Source organism: Chenopodium album, chromosome 3, assembly GCF_948465745.1.
Source record: "Chenopodium album chromosome 3, dcCheAlbu1.1, whole genome shotgun sequence".
NCBI lineage: Eukaryota > Viridiplantae > Streptophyta > Magnoliopsida > Caryophyllales > Amaranthaceae > Chenopodium > Chenopodium album.
The window spans coordinates 13,378,548-13,403,200 of NC_137836.1; the positions used below are offsets into that span (position 1 = coordinate 13,378,548).

The 24,653-nt window shown below is 36.1% G+C and overlaps 1 protein-coding gene across 3 annotated transcripts; it reads left to right on the top strand.

The window, feature by feature from the left end:
• The first annotated feature begins 753 nt into the window (after nt 1-753).
• LOC145623843 (uncharacterized) lies at nt 754-23,679 on the top strand. Of its 3 annotated transcripts, none has more exons than XR_014110272.1 (23): nt 754-2,357; nt 2,540-2,611; nt 2,692-2,896; nt 3,005-3,113; nt 10,029-10,112; nt 10,315-10,413; nt 10,594-10,686; nt 14,117-14,209; nt 14,439-14,504; nt 14,600-14,692; nt 14,904-14,985; nt 15,097-15,156; nt 15,239-15,291; nt 15,377-15,543; nt 17,464-17,674; nt 18,204-18,261; nt 20,927-20,983; nt 21,089-21,334; nt 21,582-21,646; nt 21,748-21,804; nt 21,888-21,986; nt 23,134-23,274; nt 23,360-23,679. XR_014110272.1 is itself a non-coding variant. In XM_081676724.1 (23 exons), the coding sequence occupies exons 1-23, from the start codon at nt 1,149-1,151 to the stop codon at nt 23,468-23,470; spliced, it is 3,525 nt and encodes a 1,174-aa protein (XP_081532850.1). In that variant the 5' UTR covers nt 754-1,148; the 3' UTR covers nt 23,471-23,679. The 3 variants fall into 3 exon arrangements, 2 of the variants coding, with proteins under 2 accessions (XP_081532850.1, XP_081532851.1); XM_081676724.1 differs by having other exon boundaries at nt 21,893-21,986; XM_081676725.1 differs by having other exon boundaries at nt 3,005-3,107; nt 21,893-21,986.
• The last annotated feature ends 974 nt before the right edge of the window (nt 23,680-24,653 follow it).

The following is a 24,653-nucleotide window of genomic DNA, read 5'->3' on the forward strand; positions in this document are numbered from 1 at the left end:
TGACATCGTCGAAGGAGTTTCGGCGGCGAGGAATGAAGAATTTGAGGACAGAAGTTGAAATGGTGAGAGATTGGCCTGGGATTCGAAACGGTGGTAGATCGGGGGTGGGGTTTTACGAGGCTTGAGATTGGGATTCGAGTTGTGTCCGCCATTGATGCAAGTTTCTGGGGGTTGAGATTGCGGTGAGTGGCGGTGTTGATTTGCAGGTGGTTTATGGCGGTGAAATTCCGGTGCTATAATTCCGTCAGAGTTCTCGGCTCTCACTAAGCTTGAGGTGTTGGTTTGCAGGTGGTTGATTGCGGTTGTGTTGGTTTTGGGGGGTTGGGACTTGGGAGGGGTCGGCCGGCCGTTTTAGGGGGCGGCTGACCGGTTTCCGAGGGGGGGTCAGGGGTTGGACTAATGGTTTTACGGTGGGGGAAGGTGGAGAAGGGAGTGGCCGGGGTGTCTGGGTTTTTTTTCTCTTTTTTTTTAATTTTTTTTTCTAGACCAACCACGTGATGACAAGTGGAATTAAAAAAACAAAAAAAAAAACATTTACCACTTCAGCAGGTACCCGGTTACTCGGACTGCTGGAGGAAAACTCATAGCATAGTTGGGATTATTAGATAATAAACCTTAGTTGGGAAGTAAATCGCTAATAGTTGAGATTATTAAAATGTATTTTTCCTATATTTAAAGCGGTTCCTCCTTCATTTTTTTATTTATTTTCTTTTAAAATTAAAAAAAAGTAAAATTTTCCCTAAAAAAAAAAAAAAAAGGTAATATTTCTGAAAAACCTGCCATTGGCCCTCTTCTTCCTTCCAGAAAATTTTCTCTTTCCTCGGTGCTTTTTTCTTCAAAATTCAAAGATAATTTATTCGCCAAATATTCAAGATCTTCTTCTATCTCTCTCCTCTGATTTCAAATCTTCGTTAACCATATTCAAACTTTTCATCACTTTCATTTCCTATATCATGGTTTAAATTTTTCGAAAAACAAAAAAATCTGGATTTTACGATATATTTTGGAAAAAAATTTGAGAAATCTAGGGTTTTTGATTTTTTGGATTTGCGATTTGTGTTGTAACTATTGTAAATGTCGATAAAATAGTATGAATCGATGAAAAGCTGAAGAAATTTATTGTGGATTGATGTTTTGAATTTGGAGAAATGAAGCGTGAGTTAGCGGCATTGGAGATGCAGTCTCCAGTGATTGGGAGAACTACTCGTTCGAGTAAGCGACTTTCTGTTGGTGGTACGAGTCCAGTTTCTGAGAATTTAGTGTATAAGAGAGTGAAAAGGTCGACGATTCGAGCTCGAAAATCGGAGGTGTTGAGTTATGGTGGTGGTGATAATGGTGCGGTCGAGGTTTCGGAGGCGAGTGGAGGTGTAGGAGATCAAAATGGAGCTCATGATCCGAAACCGGAGGAGAAAATTGGAGTGCCGGAGGTGCAGGAGGGAGATATTGGTGTGGCAGTTGGGGTGGATAGTGAAGTTGTGAAGTTAGTGTGTGATGAGGAGGTTAAGAATGTGAATGAAGTTTCGTCGATGGCGGTCGAGGAAAAGGGTGTTAATGGGAGCTCTGTAAATGGTGATGGTGATGGGGATGGGGATGGGGATGGGGATGGTGATGGTGTGATGAAGAATGAAGTGTGTGATGATGTGGAGGTGAATGGGGAGCTATTTGAGGAGCAGAATTTGGTTGCTATTAAGATAGATTATCAGGATGCAGTTGTTAATGGGGTGCATGCTAATGGTGGTATTATTGAAGTTGAGGAAGTGTTGGAAGGAGATTCGACGAAATCTCCATTGAATGCTAATGGTAAAGCCAAGAAATCCTCTCTTGAGAGATATCCAAGGCGGTTTACGCGATCAGCATTGAAATCTAAGGAGGATATCGTGACAAAAGGGAATGATTATGTTGATCAAAGCGAGGGAAATTCGAAGGGAGTAACGAATGAGGGTAATGGAGAAGTTTGTAAGGATATAGTGGTCTTTTCTGAAGCCTCAAAGAGTGAGAGTAATGGGGTAGTAAAGAATTCATTAATAGAGAAGTATTCAAGAAGGGTTACTCGCTCAGCTTCGAAGCCTAAAGTGGATGATAGTGATAGGGAAAAGGCGGTACCTGCTACTCTAGATACAGAAATGGCGGTTGCTGTCACTGTAGATATAGGAACGGTGGTGCCTGTCAAGAGTAGTGAGAATGCAGAGTGTGATGCTGGCAAAGATAGCGAAGAGCCTAGCTCAGCAGTTCCGAGGAGAAAACTGGAGATGAAAATGTCGAAGCAGATATCCCAGGGAAAAGTCCCAAGCAATGTTCAGGAGCTTCTTGCCACAGGTTTATTAGAGGGATGTCCGGTTTATTATGATGGCGGCAAGGTATTATAACATTAACTTACCTTTCCTGCTATTCGTATATATAGAATATGGATATTTCATTGATGTGGAATGATTGTTTTAATGTTCATTTAGTAGAAGTCGTCTGCTTTCATTCCTTTTTAGCTATTTCCTCAAATATATATGGAAACTAAATGCTCATAGATTTAGACTTTTCATTATAGGGTTTGAAGCTTAATGGAAGAATTAGAGGTATTGGCATACTATGTTCTTGCGGATTGTGCAAAGGATGCAAAGTGAGTATTGACAGTTGAGGCATTTACCATTATCAGTAACATAATGTCAATTCTTTGCTTATGTTAATTTAATCTTGTAGGTTATCCCCCCTTCTCTGTTTGAGATTCATGCTTGTAACAAGTATAAACGGGCGGTACAATACATATATCTTGAGAACGGGAGAAGTTTAATTCATATACTAAAAGCATGCAAGAGCACTCGTCTTAGTACATTAGAAGCCACAATTCAAAATGCTATTGGTCCTTTGCCTGAAAAGAAACTTATAGTTTGTCAGAATTGCAAAGGTGAGTTACTACCCTTTTCTGACTTTATTAAGATGTATCAATTGTGAATTTCAAAATGCATATCTCATGATGCTATGTCCTTTGACCCGGCTTTTTTTTTGGTTTTAGAGCCATTTTCCTCCATGGACGCTGAAAGCTCAGAGCCAGTCTGCAGCAAATGTGTTATGTTGAATCTGTCCTCGGTTGGCCCAGTGTACTCAACTCGTAAACGGTATAGGTCTGATTTTGAAGCTTGACAATTCTCTTCTGTTCTCTTAGTTGCTCAAATTATGCACCTTATATTTTTTTTTACTCTACTGCTCGTTTTTGCATTACTTATAAAATCCCTTTTTAGGCTAAGATCTTTGAGTTTGGAATAATAATTTGTCCGTTAAATTGGAGAGCATGAGTGGGATTACTGTGTTTGATAGTTTAACCTGCATATAGGCTCTAATGGACATCATGTGTTTGAAGTCTGAGTTTGATAGTTTAACCTGCATATAGGCTCTAATGGACATCATGCTTGTTCGAACTATGAAGATTTGTATTTTCAAAAGTTTTATGCTTACAAGTCATGTTTCTTTTCCTATTACCATGCTCCTTTACGTTTTTTCGATTTTGAAACATTCATCATACTTGCTCCTTTAATTTCGTCATACATGTTTTGTTATGAGTAATAGTATAACACTTAATTCTTGGGCATATCAATGTAGACCATTTTCCTAAGAAGTGAGATGAGTGTGAGTTGTGGGCCTTGCATATCATTCAACTCCCTTGTACCCTTACCTTAAGGACTTGGACTTCGATTATAGTGTGGCAATGGATCATGGACTTGGGTGAACTACTCATGGTAACTCTTTGGCACTTTGCTGGGCAAACTGCTGTATATTGACTGGATTACATTACCTATTGGGCTTGTTTTACTATGAATTAGTATAACTTAGGCATCATTAATGGCAGAAATTAGGGGTGAAGAAGATACTTTCGAGAGGTGGATTCTCTCACAATTTGGCAAAGCTAAGTTAACCCAAAATACTCTATTAATATTCAATGTAATTATCTCACCCTAATCTTCTGTTATTTATATAACAAACTCATTGCCTGCTTCCTTTCCAAGATACTCTAGCAAACTTGCTATCACATTGTAGTGTTTAGTTGAATTCTACAAGATGCTCTGCCCTCTTTAATATATCATAAACAATTTCCGTAGGGTGAGCACTTTTTTCAAGTTTCTATATCCAAAATATATTGTCTTCTGAAAAAAATAAAAATAAAATAATTGATAAACTCTTTATCCTATTCGATTCGTGTTCCGTGGATCTATTCATTTATAAAGAGGCAAGTGCGGACCATCATTACTAATATTGACATGTTTGGTGCGTCCGAATTCTTTCAAAAGTTTATGGATTTCAGAATTTAGTGGAATATGAGCCATCTTTTTCTTGTAAAATTACCTCATTTTTTGCAAAATGGTTTAATTTTCTTTCGTTTCAACCAAAATCTGCGAAGCTCGGACTCGGCCAACCACCCCACCGTATCACGACGCGACCCGGGAGAAAAAGTGGACTCGTCAGTCTTAAACCCTAGATCTAAAATAGAAGGTTGGATTCACCAAAACAAGAATCGAAATCTTAAGGCTTTTGATCGGAAGGGAAAGACGAGCGGCACGAAGAAGTTGCCGGCTTTATTAGCCGGCGACGAGAGGCTGGGTTGTTTTAGTTCTTCGACATTTTCAAGTTGCAATTTCTGTTTCCTTTTTTTTTTTAATTGTGGAGGTGGGGGTAGGTGGGGAAAAGTAGTTGCTTTTTAGGTGGGGATATAATCACGTGTCCTCTAACTCCTCTTTACCAGGTTTACCTTCTCTTTTTTCCCTTTTCTTTTATCTTTATTTTAATTTGAACAATAAATGTACTTTGACTTTTCTTTCTTACCGTGTTTTTTTTTTCTGCGAGGTACATTACTAAACAAAAAATTTATTTCCGTGTCCCCGAGTCCAAATCCAAAATTTGGACTCATTAAAAACGTGTCCCTGGATCCTTAATTTTAGAATTTTCCGAGTCCGACACTTAGACCCATACTCGAGTCCGACACCCGTACCCGAGTCCGTGCATCCTAGACCAAAATAGAAGTCTATTGATTCATCTTACTAGGAAGATGGTGGGCTCATATGCCTCCCCTTTGTTCAGTTCATTATTTGTTAATTCAATGACGGTTTGGAAAATGGAGTGACCATAACTTTTAGAGGCCGTTTGGTTCGCAAAGGGAAAAGGGAATGGCTAAAAGAAAGAGAAAGAGGGAGAATGGAAAGCAACTCCCCATTTATCATAGGTTGTTTGTTTTACTTCAAAAGAATGGAATCAAGTTTCAAAATACACAACCAACAACCAACTCCAGCCCCCCTTCCCTCCAGCGCCGCCGAGCTCCCCACCCTCCTTCGTCGGCCCCCATCCTCCCTAACGGCAACCACACTCCCCTTTCCCTGCAACACTGCCACCCTTCCATCGTCTACCCCCGAACCAGCTAGATTGGTATATGTCAATGTCATCGCTCTCTTTTTTAAGTAATCTTTTGGTAGATCTAGTTGGTAGTTTGTTTTTAGAGTGTTATGTGTTGTTTTGTTTGGGTGTTTGAGGGTTGTTATGGTTATTATTGAGATGGTCATGGTTTTTTGGGTGGTTTTTGCGGTGGTTTTCGTGGTGGGTGTGGTGATTTTCGTGGGTAATGGGTGGTGTACATGGTGGGTGAGGGTTATTTCAATTGAAGTTGGGTAGTTTGGGGAAAGATGGTTTGTTTTTCGGTGCATTAGGGTGGTTGGTGGTGTCAGTGTGTTAGGCGATTTTTTTGGTGGCTAGGTAGTGGTTGGCAGTGGTGTCGGTCGAGTTTGGGGGTTAGAGTGATTCCGTGGGGGCCGGTGGGTGGGGAATGAAAATAGGGTAATGGGAGGGGTAAAGGGAATGATTGGATAGGGATTTATGGTAGTTGATTCCCTTTCTGTTTTTTCCATCTCTGTAGTTTAGGGGTTATCAATCTCTTCTGTAAATAGTCAACCCACCATTCTGTCCTAGGCTCCTAGCTTTTTGATGCTGCTGGTCTCTTTTAGGCAAGTTCAGCATCTCAATCTTTATTGCCTTTATTTATAGATATATATGTAAGTCTGCCTGGTCCATGAACTCTTTACTGTTATGTTCTTTGGTTTTTCTCCTCAAGTGTATGTGTTGAATACTGGAAATGTGATTTGGTCCAAAGATATGCTAAATAATTGTTATATTGTGGAATCTAAAAGCTTGATTTGTATCTGTTCCCCAAGGTAGTTGCTCTGTATGTTTCTGATTAGTGTGGCTTTGAAGACAGTCCCGTGTCTTTATGGTACAAAATGTCGTGCTTCTAAAAAGGAGCACATTAAAAAGTTGGAGGTTACAGAAATGCGCATGTTAAGTTGGATGTAAGGGAACACTCTAAGAGATAGAATTAGAAATGAGGTTATTCGCAAGAAAGAAAGTAGGTGTGGCATTGGAGACAAACTAAGGAAAATCGCCTGCGTTGGTTTGAACATGTAAGACAGAGACCCAAGGGTGCATCGGTACAAAGATTGGAAGAGTGGGACCACAGCGGGGTTAAACGAGGCGACGACGGGGTTAAACCGGGGAGAGGGAGACCAAAAATGACTTGGTTGGAAGGAGTAAGGAGGGATATGAAGTACATAAATTTGTATGAGGATGAGGCATTGGATCATAAGGGATGGAGGAGGAAGATTTTTGTCGATGTCTACATGGAATAATCAAATTTGGTTTATGTAGCCGACCCTCTTATGAGATTAATGCTTTGATTGATTGATATCACCGGAGGAATATGTGGTTCATCAAATTGTATTGGGGATTAGCAATAAAAAAAAGCAGTTGTTACTGATTAGGGTAGAGAAATTAATCTTTCCTATGTATTGAAGAGTAATATTGGTATTTTTTTTATGTTGGATTCTTAGGAAGCTTGGTAGCATATTTGGAGGGATGGATTGAGTCTTATTCACCTTTTGAGACCATTTAGAGGTTTAAGTCTCCCTTATGAGGCTTAAGAAGAACCATACATGAAGGTGTGAATTTCAATTTTGCTAGCAAGTGATTGATTAGTTGAAGCTCATTTTCCTTTATTGTTTTCCCTGATCTTGTGTAGTTGGACCTTGTCTTCGATTTGCTTCCCCAACAAGTTTAGGACTTGAGATGTCATGAGTCACTCTTCCATTGGGAATCTTAATCCTTGTCATCCACATTCAATTAAATATATTATAAATGGTCCTTACTAGATTTGATCTCGTGATGTCAAGATTATAACATTAAAATCTAAACCACCAAACCATGAAACTTTCGGTGTTAATCTCTTAAAGTAAACTAGTTCTAGGTTAAATCTATGTTAAGGTTCTCCTTGATTAACTATGTTGGTATCTTTGTGTTCATCTTAAGCATGCTAGGCATATCTTGATTTTTTCGATGGAATCATGTTAACTTCATTTGTTTAAAGGTATGATTGTCTATTTTCTATTTACATTTGTTTGATTCTACCTACTACCTAGCCTCTTTTAAGGGGGGATCAATCATGATGTTGTTATACTACCATCATTTCCTAATAATTGAAACACTTACTACTTTAGGTGTTTTGAAAAAAAGGTAACATTTTTCTTTTTTTTGTAAATTTTTATAACTTAAATTATTAAATTTACCTATAATTGGCCCACAATACTCTCTTGTTAGGTTTTGTGTGGCCTAAATTTCATAAGGCCTAGGGCTATCAAATGGGTCGTGTCGTGTCGGGTTTGTGTTCGTGTGGATGTTAAACGGGTTGAAAAATCCTTGACCCAAACCTTACCCGTTTATTAAATGGGTTGAAAATCCTTGACCCAAACCTTTTACTCACATAACATGTAAAAATTAATTAATATTCAATTCAAATTTAAAAGACATACATCATTAATTCGTTAAAGATACTACAACAATTTAAAGTTAGTAGTTTATGCAAAAGATACCACAAGGGTTTAAAGCTAGTAGTTTTAACAATGCAACCATACATAAGAATTGTCTCAAATTAACCGCCAAATTAAATTTTAATTTACAAAAGATGAAATATATAATTTTTTCGCCAAATTAACCGCCAAAAATTTACCAAAATGTATAAATGGTGTTAAGGTAATTTACAAAATTACTAGTTTTGAATAAAAAAATTCAGTTTTTTTACTACTTAAGTAAATAGATTAAACGTGTAGGGTTCGGGCTGATGGGTTGTCATTCAACCCACTTATATAATAGGGTTATGCGTGTCGATTTCGGGTTGGAAATTTCAACCCAAACCTAACCCGTTTAATTTCGTGTCGTGTTCGTGTCGACCCAATTATGTAAACGGGTCGAGACTTCTTGACCCAAAGCCGCTTATTTCGTGTCGGGTTCGTGTCGTGTTATTGTGTCGTGTCAGCTTTTGACAACCCTAATAAGACCACTTTTATTGTTAATGGTTTATTTTGAATTATGAGCATATGCCATTCTTTAGAAATATCTTGCTTGGGTTATGTTTAGCTCACCTTATTTAAGTACCTTATTACTTGTTTCAGATTACATCAGGAAAAAATTTGAGAGCATTAGACCTTGTTGTTTTATTTGCAAGTTAGCGTACATATTAGGTTAAAGTTTTGTTAAACGAGGCAATCAAATTAGACTGGATAAGTTAAAAAAAAGGGGAATTAAACATAGCCTTAGTAATGCACTTATTGGAAAGGTTTATGATTCCTCTAGATTCGCAAACTTAGAAGGTATCTAATGATGAAATTTTACAAATTTTCATTAATTCAATTTCATGAAGCTACACTTGTCAACTTACATAATTTATATATATTGGTGTTAGGGAAATAATTTGGGAGTGATCCACCAATATGATCTTTAATGTTTCATCCTCCTAGACACTCCGTGTGTGGGGACACAATCTCCCTATTCACTACTTCGTTGTGAGTTTTTCCCAACAGTGAGAGCCATAATTGTGTAATTCAAGCCTGATAATTTTGTGTATTTGTACTATCCTACATTAGATAGTGGACATTTGGGTGCTTGTTATTTGTGTATGTTTTGCCTCTATTTGAGAATTTTTACCACGTTAAGTTTCATATCCTGCTTATTTCTTTTCTTGCCTTCCTTCTCCATTTATTTTTCTCAATGTTTACATCTTGACTTTTGCTATGCACTCACAATGACTCAACCCTAACATTTCTCTCCTCTCCTCTCCTCTTTATCTATGGATTGTTTTGTCTCTCTCCCCTTGCCTATATTAATTTACCAGAAGCATATGTTGCTATTTTAGTGAAGCAGAGGAAGTGTTTTTTAATACCTGTGAAATATAAAGTGAAAAAAGGCCTAGTTGGTCCTGTGGTATGTCCTAAAGTGGGTGAAAACTTCTCCCTTTTTAGAAAATATTTATATTTTTAGAGAGAGAGAGAGAGTGACTACTAAATATGTTTGTGAAAAATATTTACTTGTATAATTTTTTATTTTTCAGTGGGGATCTTGGGATTTCTGGCACCCAATATTTAGTAGTAGTCTCTCCTCTCTCCTTGCAAGAGAGGCTGCTGAGTTTTGACTCTACATTTCAGTCTATAGTGTGAAACACAAACTTTGACTGCATGGGTTGTACGTTGTTAGTGTATCATGAATCCTGCTTTAAGCGGTTATCTCAAATTCCTTGCTAATCATAAAGCAGCAAGAAATCTGGGATCGTTATATTTGGTTTTATCTGTATGATTTGCCAATTTCCATTTTATTTTCTGACATGTTTTGTAATATATTCTGATGTATATAATGATATGTTCCTAGACATCCAAGTTGGTAGGGTACACTTTTTTTAAAAAAAAAAATATGTGTGTGTGTGCGTAGAGCCACAAAGGGCAAAGGACTTAGACGGAATTGGATCTTTAACTATACACATTGGAGGCTGTTATCCTATAGAATTTTTTGGGCGAAGTTTTGTTGTGTACCTTCTAGGATCTTTTAATATTACATGAAATTTTGATGATGTCAATTTGGCAATAGGGCTTTAAATGCCAAAAAGCACTTTTGTTGTTGTTGCTGTTCCTGCTGCTGTTGCATCTACTGATTATATGTGTTCTCCTTTTTAACTTTTTTAGGTCATCAAAGTTTGTTTTTCCTTCCCAATCTACTTCAGCATGTGACAACGCTCAAGATATCAGCCCTAAAAATTCAATTGAAAAGTTAGTATCCCTAGTTTTATCTTTTTGTGATATTTTCTTGTAGTCAGCTTGTACCTGACCTTTTAGTTGGTGCCTCTTCTTTTTCTGCTAGTGAATGATCGCAGGTAGTTTTACATGTACATTTTATATTTGCTGTTAATTGTCCATATTACTCATTTAGTTATGTTTACCATAATGTTGGATAATTTTATGGTAAATCCAGCTCAGGTGAAGCAATTCTTACTCCAAAGTTGCACACTTCTCAGGCTGATTTGCCTTCTGAAATGCTTCAAGGCAGAAGTCGAGCAAAATTAGTGAAAAAGTTCGTACTTTACATTTATTCCTAAGTTTTCTTTTGTTCAGCATATGCTTTCTTTATTTTATTTACCTTTTAATTTTCAGTGGGTTGCATATTTTGATGCAATATGAATGTGTACATATGTTACCATAAGTCCATAATGGCCTGTAACCTCACATTTGTTTGTTTCTTTGGTGTTTACAGATCAGCAGGTGCTTCTCTTACGCCAAAATTACGCAGCAGTTCAAGGATGGGAAGAATTTCAGAAACAAATATGTGTGAGAAAATAGTAAAAAAGTATGTGTTACCTTCTGACTTTTTTCAGCTTTCCGCATGGTTACTTGATCACCTTTGGACAAAACACAACTACAAACCAAAATCTCTGTTGCCATTGTCAGGGTTTAGACTCTAGAGTGCTCTAAATGCATCTAGCCTTACTCTTAATTGGTCAAGACTTTTAAGATGTAGTCATGGAAATTGAAAAACATATTGTCATCAATTTTGAAAATAGTAGGCAAGAAAAGAGGATGCGAGTGCAGAGTCAATTTGTTGTATGTGATTGACTGGCCTATTTTGGAAAAGTAATGTAGCGTAATTAGCCGTCAGAATTAGCTTAAATAGGAAGGGAGTCAGTCGGATAGAGAAATGCTATATAAAGAGGTGATCAGTGAAAAAGAAATCTTGACGATTGTTATTATTGAGTGTTTCCTTTTACACTTTGGGAGAGAAAAAGCCTCTCTAAAAGATTGTATGATGGTGATGTCAAGCCCAGCATTAGCTTACCCAATACTTGTTAATTCCTCTCTGGATTATATCTTTCTATCTTTTTATGAGACATATCTTATGTCTGATTATCCTAATTTTAGACCCGAACACCCAACCCTATATTTCAACTCCCATTTTTCAGCTCTTCAGTTGACAGGAACCGCAACTCTATTTGTTGAACCTAATCTTCATAGCAAACAAATCTACACAGGATGTGATTACTCAATTCAGTTTTCTACCGAACCCATCCCCTTAATTAGTCTACCTAGCCTATGCAACGTTTTTCTTCTCTGCATTTATTTAACCAACAGACGTACACTTTTAACTCCAAGGAAGACCTGCAGTTTATACTGGGTTCAGTTCTGGCTAGTTCTATCAATGAAATGCTGACCAACATTGTAGATTCTGAGAAAATGAAGCTGACTACTATCCACCATAAGGAAAAAGTAGAAGTTTGGGTGGCCGGTAATGTAATAGACTGGTCTATTGGGGAGGGATAATATAGGCTGTTCATAATTAGTTGTTAGAATTAGCTTTGAAGAGGAAGGAAGTCAGTCAGATTGAGAAATGCTATATGAAGAGATAAGCGAAAAAAAAGGTCATGATATTATTGTTGATTGTTTCCTTTAGTATTTGTTTACTTTTTGAGGGAGAGCAAGCCTCTTGAAAGCTTATGTTGTCTTTTATTAGCCATTTTTTTCTACAGAGATTAATTGTGATCATCATATCTATAATTTTGATTTTCCAATATGTTACACTGTGGTAAACCACAATCGGTTCATATAGAGAATACCCGTGAGGAAGATTCGGGGGATACATTGCCTAATTTGCCTTGAAGCCTTTTGGTTAAAATTGATTATAGCGAATACTAGTTTTGGATTAGGTTATTCAAATGTTAATTTGTCTCTTCATTAGTTCATGTAAATGCATGTGCCGTTAGTCTTGGGATTTGGTCTTACTAAAAATAGCCATCTTCCTGAATATTAGCCATATTTACTAAGTTTTGGGATTCAGGGAATTTAAATTAGACCATAAAGAAAACTCCGAACAACTTTGGAAATAAATAAACTTATCCAAGTCTACTTTTTGACCTGATTCAATGTTGGTTCTTATACCAAATCCTCAATAAAGCTTTCATAGGCTACAATGTGGGTTTGTCAATTCACTTGGTTCACTTGGCTGATGACTTGGCTTCTTTTGTTACAAAAATTTAGGGGATATATTATGTAAAGAAACTTCAACTATTGTCCTCTATTCCTGGAATCTATGATACTGAATTTGGGGATGAAATGAATTTCAATACGTACCGAAAGAAACCTGATTTGTCTGAAACTGTTGTCCTTTGCTTGTAAGATTTTGTATCTTTATCTTAGTATTAAAAGGCGCAAGGCGCAAATGGTCCTTGCAGCCTAGGAGCGAGGCGCAAGGCGAAGGTGCGCGCCTTTTGTATGCAAGGTGCATGTATTTACATATTTATTTCAAATTATTTTTTACTTTGATTGTACTAAATACCAATCAAAAAGATTCACAATAAATTAAATAATAATATATGTAAAGCTAAGGTAGTGTAAATTTGAAAAAGTGTCCATCATTCTTCAATTTATAACTTATATCTTAGTTATTTTCCTTGAGGCACGAAGGCGCACCTTACCAAAGGCGCTTTGAGGCGCACGAGGCGCGCGCCTTCCGTAGGTGACTGAGCCTTGCCTAGCTAAAACCCATTTCTTAGAGCCTGGGAGTGAGGCACGCCGCGCGGAGGCGCGCTTTTTAAAACAAGATCTTTATGCATCTCAATTATAACATACAAAAGCAGTTGAATGAAAAATCACTACCTCTATCCCGGAACAATTAAATCAGTTTGACCAGTGCAAGATTTTACCCAAAACAGTTGGCTTTCTTATTGTATTGTGTGCAAGTTGGTAGTGGAGTATTTCTAAAAATTCTTTATTATAGTTGGCGGGAAGTGGGTCATTGCTTTTTGAGAGATGTGAGTGAGTATATTAGTATTTAACTTTATATTAGAAAATACGTAATAGTAATAAAGTGGTCTCAGCATAGAAATAAATAAAAAAATAGTGGGTCTTTTCCTATAATAGAAGCGCAGGTACTAGGAAGGTTGATAAGCTATTGCTATGGCTGATGTCAGCTTGCGAAATAGGTTGGCTAGTGCTTTTGCTGCATGGAAAATTTTGTTAAGTAGCGCTTTTCATATAAGCTATGTTACTTGGACTCGGATGAAGTGTCAAATTAGACACGGGTGTCCAAGCATCGGACTCGTCCATTTTCTTGGAAAAAATTGTGTTTTTAGTTAAGTGTCCAAGTGTCGGTGTCCGACACGTGTCGTGTCGACACGGACACGTGAGGTAAATGAAAGAGTCCGAGTAACATAGCATATAAGTATTTAGTTTCTTTTGCACCATCACAGTTACATATCTTATTCTGAGTCATTGCTGAAAAGAATATGATTGGCTGGGTCTTTGGATGAGAAAGGTGTAAAGTGCTTTAATATTAATTGCTTTTGCATCGAGTATTTGATTCTTTACAGAGTGGTTGAATGAAACAAAGGTTCTGTCCCAATATGATCATTTTCACCAAGAAAATAAACCTCCAATTGGGCTTGGCTTGCATATTTTAACTTTTGGGCCTTTTGTAGTTATCTAGTGTTGCTTACTCTTGTCTAACTTAGTGGGCTCATAAAATTATTCATTACTCAGATTTTCTGTCAGCCCCTTTTCTTGTTCCTCAATCTAGGTTTTCATAATAAACATAAGTATCTCTATTTCTTTGTAATACTTAATCTCCCTATTTGTTGGAAAAGTGTGGTTAGTTAGCTATGGCAAGGTAAGAATTCTGCTGTCTAGGTTTATTCTTGGGTACAATGTGATTTTCATCATAGCTTTAAGTGTTTCCTTGAAACATGAAAGAAATTACATTAATCATTGTATTTTTTTTATCATTGCAGTGCACAAGATTCATCTATGTCTCCAAAGACTTGTGTCAGTCCCGTGGTGGGAAAATCCGCAGGAACAAAGGATCACAAGAAATTGAAGAGAAGGTATGGATCATACATTCAGCTTTATTCCAAATTTGCATCTTTAAAAAATTCATACATTTTGCTATGATGTCTATGATTATGGTTTGTTGTACCAATTTGAAGTAATTGTTTGGATCTGATTCTTTAAAATTGTTTATCGGTGTGATTTACTCATATTACAGTAAGTCTTGGTGTATGATTTGATTTGTTTCCCTTAATAGCATGGATCTCATCTAATTTGTCAAATTAGGTCATCTAAACTGGCCTTGTCTCCGAAGCCTTCACCTGGAAATGCTTGTGCAAAAGTTAAAACAAGGTACATGTTTGAATTCCCTTCAAGGGTAAGTGAAATCATCCCTGCAGGGTTTTGATTGATTTTGACTTAAAATTTTTTTCATCTTGTTTGTTTAGGTTAAGAGAAGAAGTTCCGACACCCAAGCCTTCTAAAACTCCCACCGCTCTTAAATCTTCAGAGAAGAAAACCAGTGGGAAAATTACAAGAAAGTATGTTTCCTCTCCTTTTTCTTGCTAATACATTTTGGTGTAGGTCTCAGTTAGAACTACCATGCTTGATGTTTTGTATGAGCAAGTGTCACATCTCTTTATATCACGAGCAGCTATATCTATATGAGCTTAACTGTGATGTTTATGTTTTTTTTTTTTTTTTCATGCGCTGATTATACTTTTTTGTTGTTCATTTGACTTTTATGTTCAGAGACCTTCGGCTGCATAAGTTGGTTTTTGAAGATGATGTATTGCCTGATGGAACTGTGCTTGGCTATTATGCTAGAGGACAGGTTAGTGTAAATAGGGATCAGTTTTAGACTTCCGAATATTGTTGCAATCTTTTTAAGTTTATATGTATATAATCTTTTTTTTTTTTTTTTTTTTTGGTATAAATTGTGCAGAAATTACTGGAGGGCTCCAAAAAGGGTTCTGGAATTCTTTGTAATTGCTGTGATACGGTGGTGCGTTGTCTGTCTTTAATTTGACCTTAAATACTGTCATTTTCTTTTTGAAGCTTGTTTTTTGACATGAAATATTATTCAGGTTAGTGCTTCGCAATTTGAGGCACATGCTGGTTGTGCTTCACGCAGAAAACCGTAAGTTTTCATTATAGCATTTTGTGGCTTCTCATTTGGAGTAATGTGTTTTTGTTGAACCCTTCATCCTTGTGAATGATGATAGGTATTGCTATATATACACATCTAATGGGGTCTCTCTGCATGAGTTATCGGTAACCCTAATAAAAGATCGTCGGCATTCTGCCAAGTACAATGATGACCTGTGCTCTATTTGTGCTGATGGTGGGAATCTTCTTCTTTGCGATGGATGTCCAAGAGCTTTTCATACGGGTAAGCTATGTCCTACATGTACTTTTTTTACCTTGGGCCTTGAGGGATGAAAGCCAGTGCTTTTTTTTTCCTTCTTTTCTTAAGGATTCTGTTAATAATAAATGTTCTTTATGTAATGGAGTTCATTTGACTATCTGAAATTCAAGCAATTTGTAAGTGATCAAGAAGAAAGGGGTGGCAATTGGGTCGGATAGGGTCACTTTCAGGTTCGGGTCACTTCGGGTTTGGGTCAAAAATCCCCAACTTTAACCTGACCTGTCTTAACTTTTCGGGTCAGAATCCCTGACCAAGACCTGATTTGTTCTGGTTCAGGTCAACCTGATAGCAACCTGCTTTGACCTGATTTTATTAACTGTGTTTATTTTAATATAAAAAAAATTAAGGCAATAATTATGATTTTTACTCAAATTTGTCATCCCATTATGTTCATTCGACAAAAAATTATAAATTTAATATGGTTATATTTGATATTTATATTAAACTGGAATCTACAAAGTACAATTTTAGATGAAATGTGAAGTTGCATTTTCAAAATATGTAGCAAAATATGATCAATATAAAATGTCTAATGCATAAATTTTTAAACCATGAAAAAGCTCTCAACTTGCATGTCTGCAAAACAAAAATTAGAATAAACAGAGGGGAAAAAAAACAAATTAGGATGAAAGGAAAATTAGACATCAATCAATAGAAAAACAAGGACACAAAATCAGAGAAAGAAAAAAGGACAAATAAACGTAAACGTTTAAGAAATTGACAAAATCAATATATTCAAACAACACAGATTTTTCAATTAAGGAGCAACGACCAAAATAAAACTAAACATCAACAACAAAGCCTAGTCCCAAAAATAAAACTAGAGAACATTAAAAAGAACGATGTGAGTAAAAACAAAGTTTTACCTTAAGTTGATGAAGTTTTGAGTGAAAATCTGAGTGAGAATCTCACTTAAAGAAGTTGAGAAGAATTGATGAGAGAGAAGTAATGAGAGAGGAAGAATGAAAGATATGGGCATGTGACAGTGGGTAGAGAAATGAAAATTATAACGATGTGATTATCTTCGTTTTGCTATGTGTTACTTGCATTTGTAGTTATCAAAGCTTTTTCATGAACTGATGAAAACTTTTTACAACGATTTGATGAATTTGTAAACATGGGAATTATCCCTTAGAAATCATGAGAGTACGATTTATTATTACTATCTCTGAAAGTTTATTCCTTTTAATGTCTCTTTTTTCTCCTCTCCTCCTGAATTTTTGTACTCTCAGGAGTTAGAACTTAAAAGGATAGTACATGCATCCAAAACCTTGTGGACATGATGGCATCAAAAAGTAGATATGCAAAAAGTAGTTATTAATGGGCCAGCCAGTTATACTAATGGATAATGTTTATGTGATTGCCTAATGAGAGCCTCTTATTGTGTTTGTCTCTCTTGGTATGATTTTTTCTTGGCATGGTTTTGTAAAGGGGTGAATATTTCATGTTTTTCTGATTGATTTAAACAAGACCCTTGGTACCTTGCTGTGGATGTTAATATAAATCCATCATGGACATTGCCTTTTTTTAGTTTTTAATTTATTATTATTATTTTTTTTTAATTACACTTGTATATGGATGAGGTGTGGACTTGATATTATACCTCAGTGGTAAATGAGAGGCTGTTTTCATGCACTACTTGATTCAAAACACGGCAGAGGTTTTGTTTCGTTCTGTTATGTTGTGATACTGATGTTCATCTTCTTTTCATAAGTTGGTGTATTGTTTTATCCTAATTATCACTGGTCAAGTATTCATGACTTTCGGTTTCTTTTTTACCAGTTAAATACGTGTTTAGTACCTTTATGTCATGATATTAGCCACAGTGACTTGACTTGTATAATTGTTGTGTTCTGTGCTTTTATATATATTTTTAAAACGCAGAGTGTGCATCTTTGCCAAGCATACCTCGTGGAAAATGGTATTGTAAATACTGTCAGAATATGTTTGAAAGGGAGAAATTTGTTGCACATAATGCTAATGCGCTTGCTGCTGGAAGAGTTAGTGGAGTTGATTCTATAGAGCAGATAACAAAGCAGTCCATTCGAATTGTCAACAACCTTGCATCTGAAGTTAGTGCCTGCATATTGTGCAGGTACTTCCAATATTTCTATCCGTGTTTTTAAATGATCTCTAACTTGCAAGTACAAGTAAACTTATTTGAGAAGGATCAATGGTGATTACTTTTTAGTTTTTTGTATCCCTTTTCATGTGTGTTATACATGGAGGTGGATGTTGTGGAGTCAAACAAATGCTATGTCAACCTGATAATATTAGTTGTTGAGGCTATTTCCTGATAAGTTGTGGTAGGAGTGGCATGTGTGGTTGAGTTGGTTTTGTCAATTCTGCATCTATACACCTGTTCTGGCTGTAAGTTGAGGCCAAAATGAATATTTTGAACATAACTTAAAGCTGAATGTCAGGAACAAGCTTCCATATTTATGGTTTCTCATGATAAGAAGAGATTTGCTTGTAATTAGGATCTTATTTTGTTTGTATTTCATTATTTTGGGTTGTTTTGTATGCATGCCTTTAATTTTGCTCTCTTTAAAAATTGATCTTATCATTCTTATTTATGCTATAGTGCATTTAACACTAGTTTGTGTGAACTATATCTGCTGCAGAGGTTTTGACTTTTGCAAGACAGGATTTGGGCCTCGTACAATTATCCTCTGTGACCAGGTATCTTTCTCATTTTATTGTTTTATCTTGTGCCTATAGTCCTTTACCATTACTGTTAACGGTCCAAGCAAGTCTTAGTTTGAGTAAAATCTTTAGTATGATCTTGGCTTTAAATTTCGGATGCGATCTCAATGGCAGTGGTGTTACTACTTTTGCGGCCATGTGAACAATTTGCATTTGTGAGACCTGCAGCCTAATATCTCAGTCTCTTTATGCATAACAACCTTTACAATGCAGTGTTGCTGTCGGGGATTAATACTATGATTCTGGGCATGTCTGTTTAATTGGGTGCCAGCTTTTCTTCACTTTTAGTTTTTATTTTAAGATAAAATTGTGAAATACCCTCAAATTATGCACAATGACTTTCTGGCCAAGATTTTGCTCAAATGGCCATATGGACTTGGTGGCATGTGGCAATTCTCAAGAGTTTATCTATGTATTATCATTTTTAGTCCAAGGTTAATATATATTTTGTGTGTAATATCCCCTAATTGTATATTTGTATCCTTCGATCTTCTGTGATATACAAAGGGAAGATAAGAAGTTTCCTTATATATATGTATGTATATATATAATTTTTTTTTTTTAATACATCTATTCCAAAACCGAGCTTCTTTTGTTTTGTGCATAAATTTCCCTAATAGCGTAATTGTATCCTTCAATTTATTGAAATATTCCATGGGAAGAAACAAACTTTCTCAGCATCCTAACCCTTGGAAAGTGGATGACTCTATGAGTCTCTGAAGATCCTCTTTGACTTCATAGCTTGCCATGTGACTCGTGCCCTTCCATCAACTGCTCCTTGTGTGTCATTGCCTTCCTTATGTGATGGCTGCTCTTTCTCTTTTTTTTTCCCCTCACTTTTTTCCCTTTTATTTTTTAATTCTGCAAAATCTAGGTCCCTAATTTGTTCAACAAAATGCTCTCGCTCCGCTCGTTCCCACCTGCCTTCTCCCCATTTGCTACCTCCGTTTCTTATTATTTGCAGCGATTTGACAAGAGTAGAAAATGTCTAATCGTTGTGAATAATATGAAACCGAGGTAGTATATGTTTTGAAGAAATGTTCATGTTGGAAGCCAAAGCTGCCTTCTTGTGCAGAATCCTCTACCATTTATGTGGAATAATTAGTTGGAATTAGGGGGGGGGGGGGAGAGAGAGGTCTCATGGTTTCTATGTGGGAATTAGGGGGTAATTTTTCTTAAGAAATAGGTTGGGCATGTCAGGGAAATATATATTAGAGTAATCATTTGGTGTCATGGTTTCTATGTCTCAAATGAAAAGCTGCAACCCTTGTGGAAAATATTAGAGTAATGTCCAAGTGGAATGTGACATCCAACTATCCAAGTGGAAAATATTGGAGTAATATCTAAGTGGATATATTAGAGTAATATCAAAGTGAAATGTGATGCAACAAACTCCTTAACTGCTTTACATACAACGTTAAGGAAAGACGAAAGGAAAATGTCATTTTCGTGTGGCCCAAAAAATATAATATCGAATACAAAGTGGAAAATAATTTTAGAAAGATTCAGAACCCTTAGAAATGCAAGCAAAATTTGATTAGTAGAAGTCAGAATTCTCGAAAAACCAACATCAAAAAGAAACAATAAAATCAGAGCTGATAAACTTGAACTCAGAAATGATAAATCATCAAAGATGAAAGTAATGGTTTAAAAAGACTTCAACCATGGACGATCCATGATCCTTGAAAATACAAAAGCGAAAAAAGAAAAATAATTGAAACCAAAACATCTAAATTTGTAATCACCATGAAGGTTGAGGGATAAAGATGAAAGGAAGGAAGAAATGAGAAAGAAAATAATGAAGATGGTGTCAGACAACCAGTCAAAATAGCCAGAGGAGGAATAGATAAAGTCACAATAATGGTTTTTTGGAAATGAAAAGCCCAAAAGATTTACCTTTATGGCTTTATCCAGGTGGATGTTTCAATCTAACAATAAGTATCCCCGTATTTGCTACAGCTCATTGCTCACAGTCTAGACGACCTCTTAGAGGTATAATAGGCATTAAATCTCCTGGGATTAATTCTTGAATTTATTGTCTGACTTGATTTCATTTAGGATATCTCTTCTTGTTACTCTCATATGAGAGATTGATATGCATTTGATTCTGGATCAATTCTTGAAGCAATTTAGTCAAGGAGGCCCGTTAGTTAAGGAGGCCCATTAGTTAGAATATGCATTAGATTCTGGATCAGTTCTTGAAGCAATTTAGTCTGTTTGATTTGTATTCATTGAGGGTAACAATCCTTGTTGCTTTCATATGAGAGACTGATGCGTATATTTTCTTTATTGACAAGGGAGGAGTGTAATTTTCATGTATTGAGAAGTCAGTAGTAAATTGCAGTTCAGATGGAAAAAGGTTGTGAGTGTGGAAAAACAATAGCAACTGTTGGGGGTTAGAACCTGGTACCCAACTAGGTAGTAAACATGTACACAAGTGTGCTTTGGGATGTGGGACATGTTTTATATGCCTGCTTTTGTAAATTCACATCCAAATAATTGAATGTCAAAGAATTACCTTATAAAAAATCGTGAATGCTTTTGAAGTAGAGGCCATTGTACAATTTCTATTGAGTTTTTCTTTAGTCTTTGATCAAGCTGTTTGTTTGTTTAAAATTAATTTTGAATTCTCTCTTGTCAGTGTGAGAAGGAATATCATGTTGGTTGCTTAAAGGATCATAATATGGCAGACCTTACGGTATGCATCCATCCAATAATATCATACACATCTTATGAATTATCTCCTCCTTTTCTTATCTGCAATTTGATTCAAGCTTGAGATGATGGTGTCATCATGGTTCAGGAATTGCCGGATGGGAAATGGTTTTGTAGCATGGATTGTAGAAGGGTTGAATCTTCTTTGCAGAATCTTCTGGTTCGAGGAGTTGAAAAGCTTCCTAAATCTCTTGTGGATATCATCCGGAAAAAGAACATGCACATTGGTTCTGATAGTGGATCTGATTTGGAAGTAAGCTGGAGACTTCTCAGTGGAAAGATTGCATCTCCTGAAACTAGACCTTTGCTCTCGCAGGCTGTAGCTATTTTCCATGTAAGGCTTTTAGGTGCCTTTATTAAAATTTTCTAGATTATTCTAATAATATTGTTCTGTGTTGACTTTATGTTTCATATGTGTACTTGTGTAGTATGACTATGGAAAATTAATTGTATTCTATCTTCAAGAATAGAATTTTTGGGCTGCTTCTTTTTAAAATTTCAAATTGTATATGATTATGGGCTTATGGCAATGATATATAGGTTTTTTTTTTAGTTCCTAAGCTCTTTTCTTCATCCTTCAGGAATCTTTTGCCCCAATCATTGATGTAGTGTCTGGACATGACCTTATACCTGCAATGGTTTACGGGTACGCACTTTTCCCTTTTAAAATGAGTTCCTATTGCTGCTTTATGTGGGTATAACTTAACCTAACATGATTGCTTTGTTTAATTCAATTCTTTGTGACAGGAGGAATGTGGGTGGCCAAGAATACGGAGGGATGTACTGTGCTGTGTTAACCGCCAAGTAAATAAGCTCTCTTCATTTTTCTATTCAAAACATTATGAAATTGTGACCTTTTGGCAACTTGACCTTTTTTCCTCACTACGTGCAGCGAAGTGGTTGTATCAGCTGGAATATTCCGAATATTTGGTCCAGATGTTGCAGAGCTCCCGTTGGTCGCAACAAGCAGTGGTAATCATGGCAAAGTAAGTAGTCTACTGAGAGATAATGACTTATCTAAATTTTCTGTGGCCTTTGATATGGCATCACCTCCACTAGTAATGATATCCTTCCATTATATTTAGGGCCTGTTCTCTTCAGCTTAATTTTAGTTCAGTTCAGCTCAACTCAGCTCCGATCAGTTCAGTTACTAATTTCCTTCTCTCATAAACAATTCAGCTCCCTTCAGTTTAGTTCAGTTCCAATCAGTTCAGTTGAGTTCAGTAAATCAGAATAGGCCCTTGGGTTATTTTATTATTGATCTGTTGCTGGTTGACACTACAAGTTTAAGTATATTTAACTTTACCCCCACAATGTCCTACTAAATTTGAAATTTCAAAGTATCAATGAAGTAAAATACTTCATCTGTTTTATTCAGCCACGCTTGGTAATGCATTACTAATTAAACCATTAAATTGTTGCTAGTACACAATTATAGATTTTGATGGTCAAATATGCCTCAGCATGCATGAAAAGTGCTTGAGGGAGTTGTAAAGACTAGTCAGAGAAATTTAAGAAAAAAGTCCTTGGTGCTGCCTAAAGTAAACACATATGAGAGACTAGGGAAGGTATGGGGGTCTAGATCAAATGGTCAGAATAACCTTAAGTTGGATTACGGTTTAGAAGTGGTATCATCAAGGGCCCTGTTCTTGGTACATATTAGGCCCTGTTTCTCATGTCTTATCACTTTTTCATTATTCTAAAAATCAACTTCTCTTATTGATACACTTGAGCATATTAGGCCCTGTTTCTCATGTCTTATCTCTTTTTCATTATTCTAAAAATCATCTTCTCTTATTGATACACTTGAGCATAAGGTTGCCGTGAACCATAATAAGCATCACTTTTTGCATCCTACACTCTTGGCTCTTATTACAATTTATCCTAACCCACTTTTTACAAGTTTGCTCCTCCTATGGGTCTTCTGTATCCTCATCTTTATTCTTTAATACATGCTATCTCTGGAGACATTGTCACCTTAATTTCACCTTAATTTATCAACTGCCTTATAAACTATATATTATTTGGTTGCTTCCAACTCCAGTAAAAAGTGGTGGTATTTCACCTTCACAAGTTAGGCATTTCCTGATAAAGTGATTAGGCATTTTAAATGTTCATCAAACCTTCTTGTAGGGTTATTTTCAAACACTATTTGCTTGCATCGAGAGACTCTTGGCGTTCCTTAAAGTTAAGACCATAGTGCTTCCAGCAGCAGAGGAGGCAGGATCTATATGGACAGATCGTTTTGGTTTCACAAAGATGACGCTTGACCAGGTAACACTTTTTGAATGTCTGCATTTTTACCCCCAAAACTTCTACTGTTTTGACATCAAATAACAATTACTTACTATTGCTGCAGATTCGTGAGTTGAAGAGAAATTTTTGGTCATTAGTACGTTTCCAGGGAACCTCTATGCTTCACAAGTTGGTTCCAGATTGCCGTGAATTCAAAAGTCTAGCTGATAGTTAGCTTGTAAATTAGCAGAACTTGGTAGAAGACCACATTTTGGGAATCCAATTTATCCGTATACAGGCAGGGATTGCATTTTTCGTTGATTTCAGAGTAGATTTCCAGTTTTAGGATCTGTTTTTCTTCATATTTATGCAGAATGGTTTAATTATGGGCATATTCTGTATAATTTTTTTTTTTTTTTTTTTTTTTTTTTTTTTTTTTTTGTTTCAACGGCAGCAAAAGCTCTGTAATTAATTATGCTTTTCAGCTACTTAACAGTTAAAGGTCAGTTTTTACAGTAAAAGAGAAAAGGAAAGAAGAAAGGAGGGTAGGGGGAGAGCTGATGGGTGGGTTGTATTATTGTTTAATCTCCTGGATTGTGGAATGGAGTTGTTTTATCTCCTTCAGTTTTAAAATAGTGCAAAAATTTTGTTCAGCTGCTCAGCAATTTTTGAGCCTATGATAAAGTTGTGTTTTGCTGTGCAAAAAGCTGATAACTGTTGCATGGGTCAACTGATTTATTTTTTGAGTATGGTTCATGATGCGTAATTGCGTATATGTCCTGTTCTACTTTTATACGTAGTACTTTAAAACATAACTGTATGTCTGTATTCATGTATTTGTATGTTTTACATAAAATGCAAAAAATTTAGTGCTTGAAAATTATACGTTGTAATGCATCAAACAAGTATGACGACTAAATTTTTCTTTATAAATTTTTGGGAAAATTGATTTCATTTGTAATCAGACAATAAAAAATGAAACATAAATTGGTGGGTACAAATTTCTTATACTGTTGATAATTTAAGTAAGCTAGCGTAGGTTGTAAATATAAGTACTAAGGGTCTGTTCTGTTGCTTATTTCCAGTTCAGTTCAGCTCCAATTAGTTCAGTTCATTTCTTAATTTCCTTCTCTTATAAAATATTCAGTTCAACTCCAATCAGTTTAGAAATTTTAGTTCAGTAAATTAGAACAAGTTCTAAGCATGAGCTAGTTTTTCCCTCAAAGTATTGCCAGTTAAGATTTACATTAAGATCCAATTCTATTATTTTTGTTTATTACCACTTACTAATCAGGACGTCAAGAACTTAGTTGTCATAATTGTAGAGAAAAAATGCATTTACTTATAGCACACATTATTTGGAGTGAAGCAGGGAGGCGGGGATTCGCTCATACGAAGAAGATACTCCGTTGTACTGT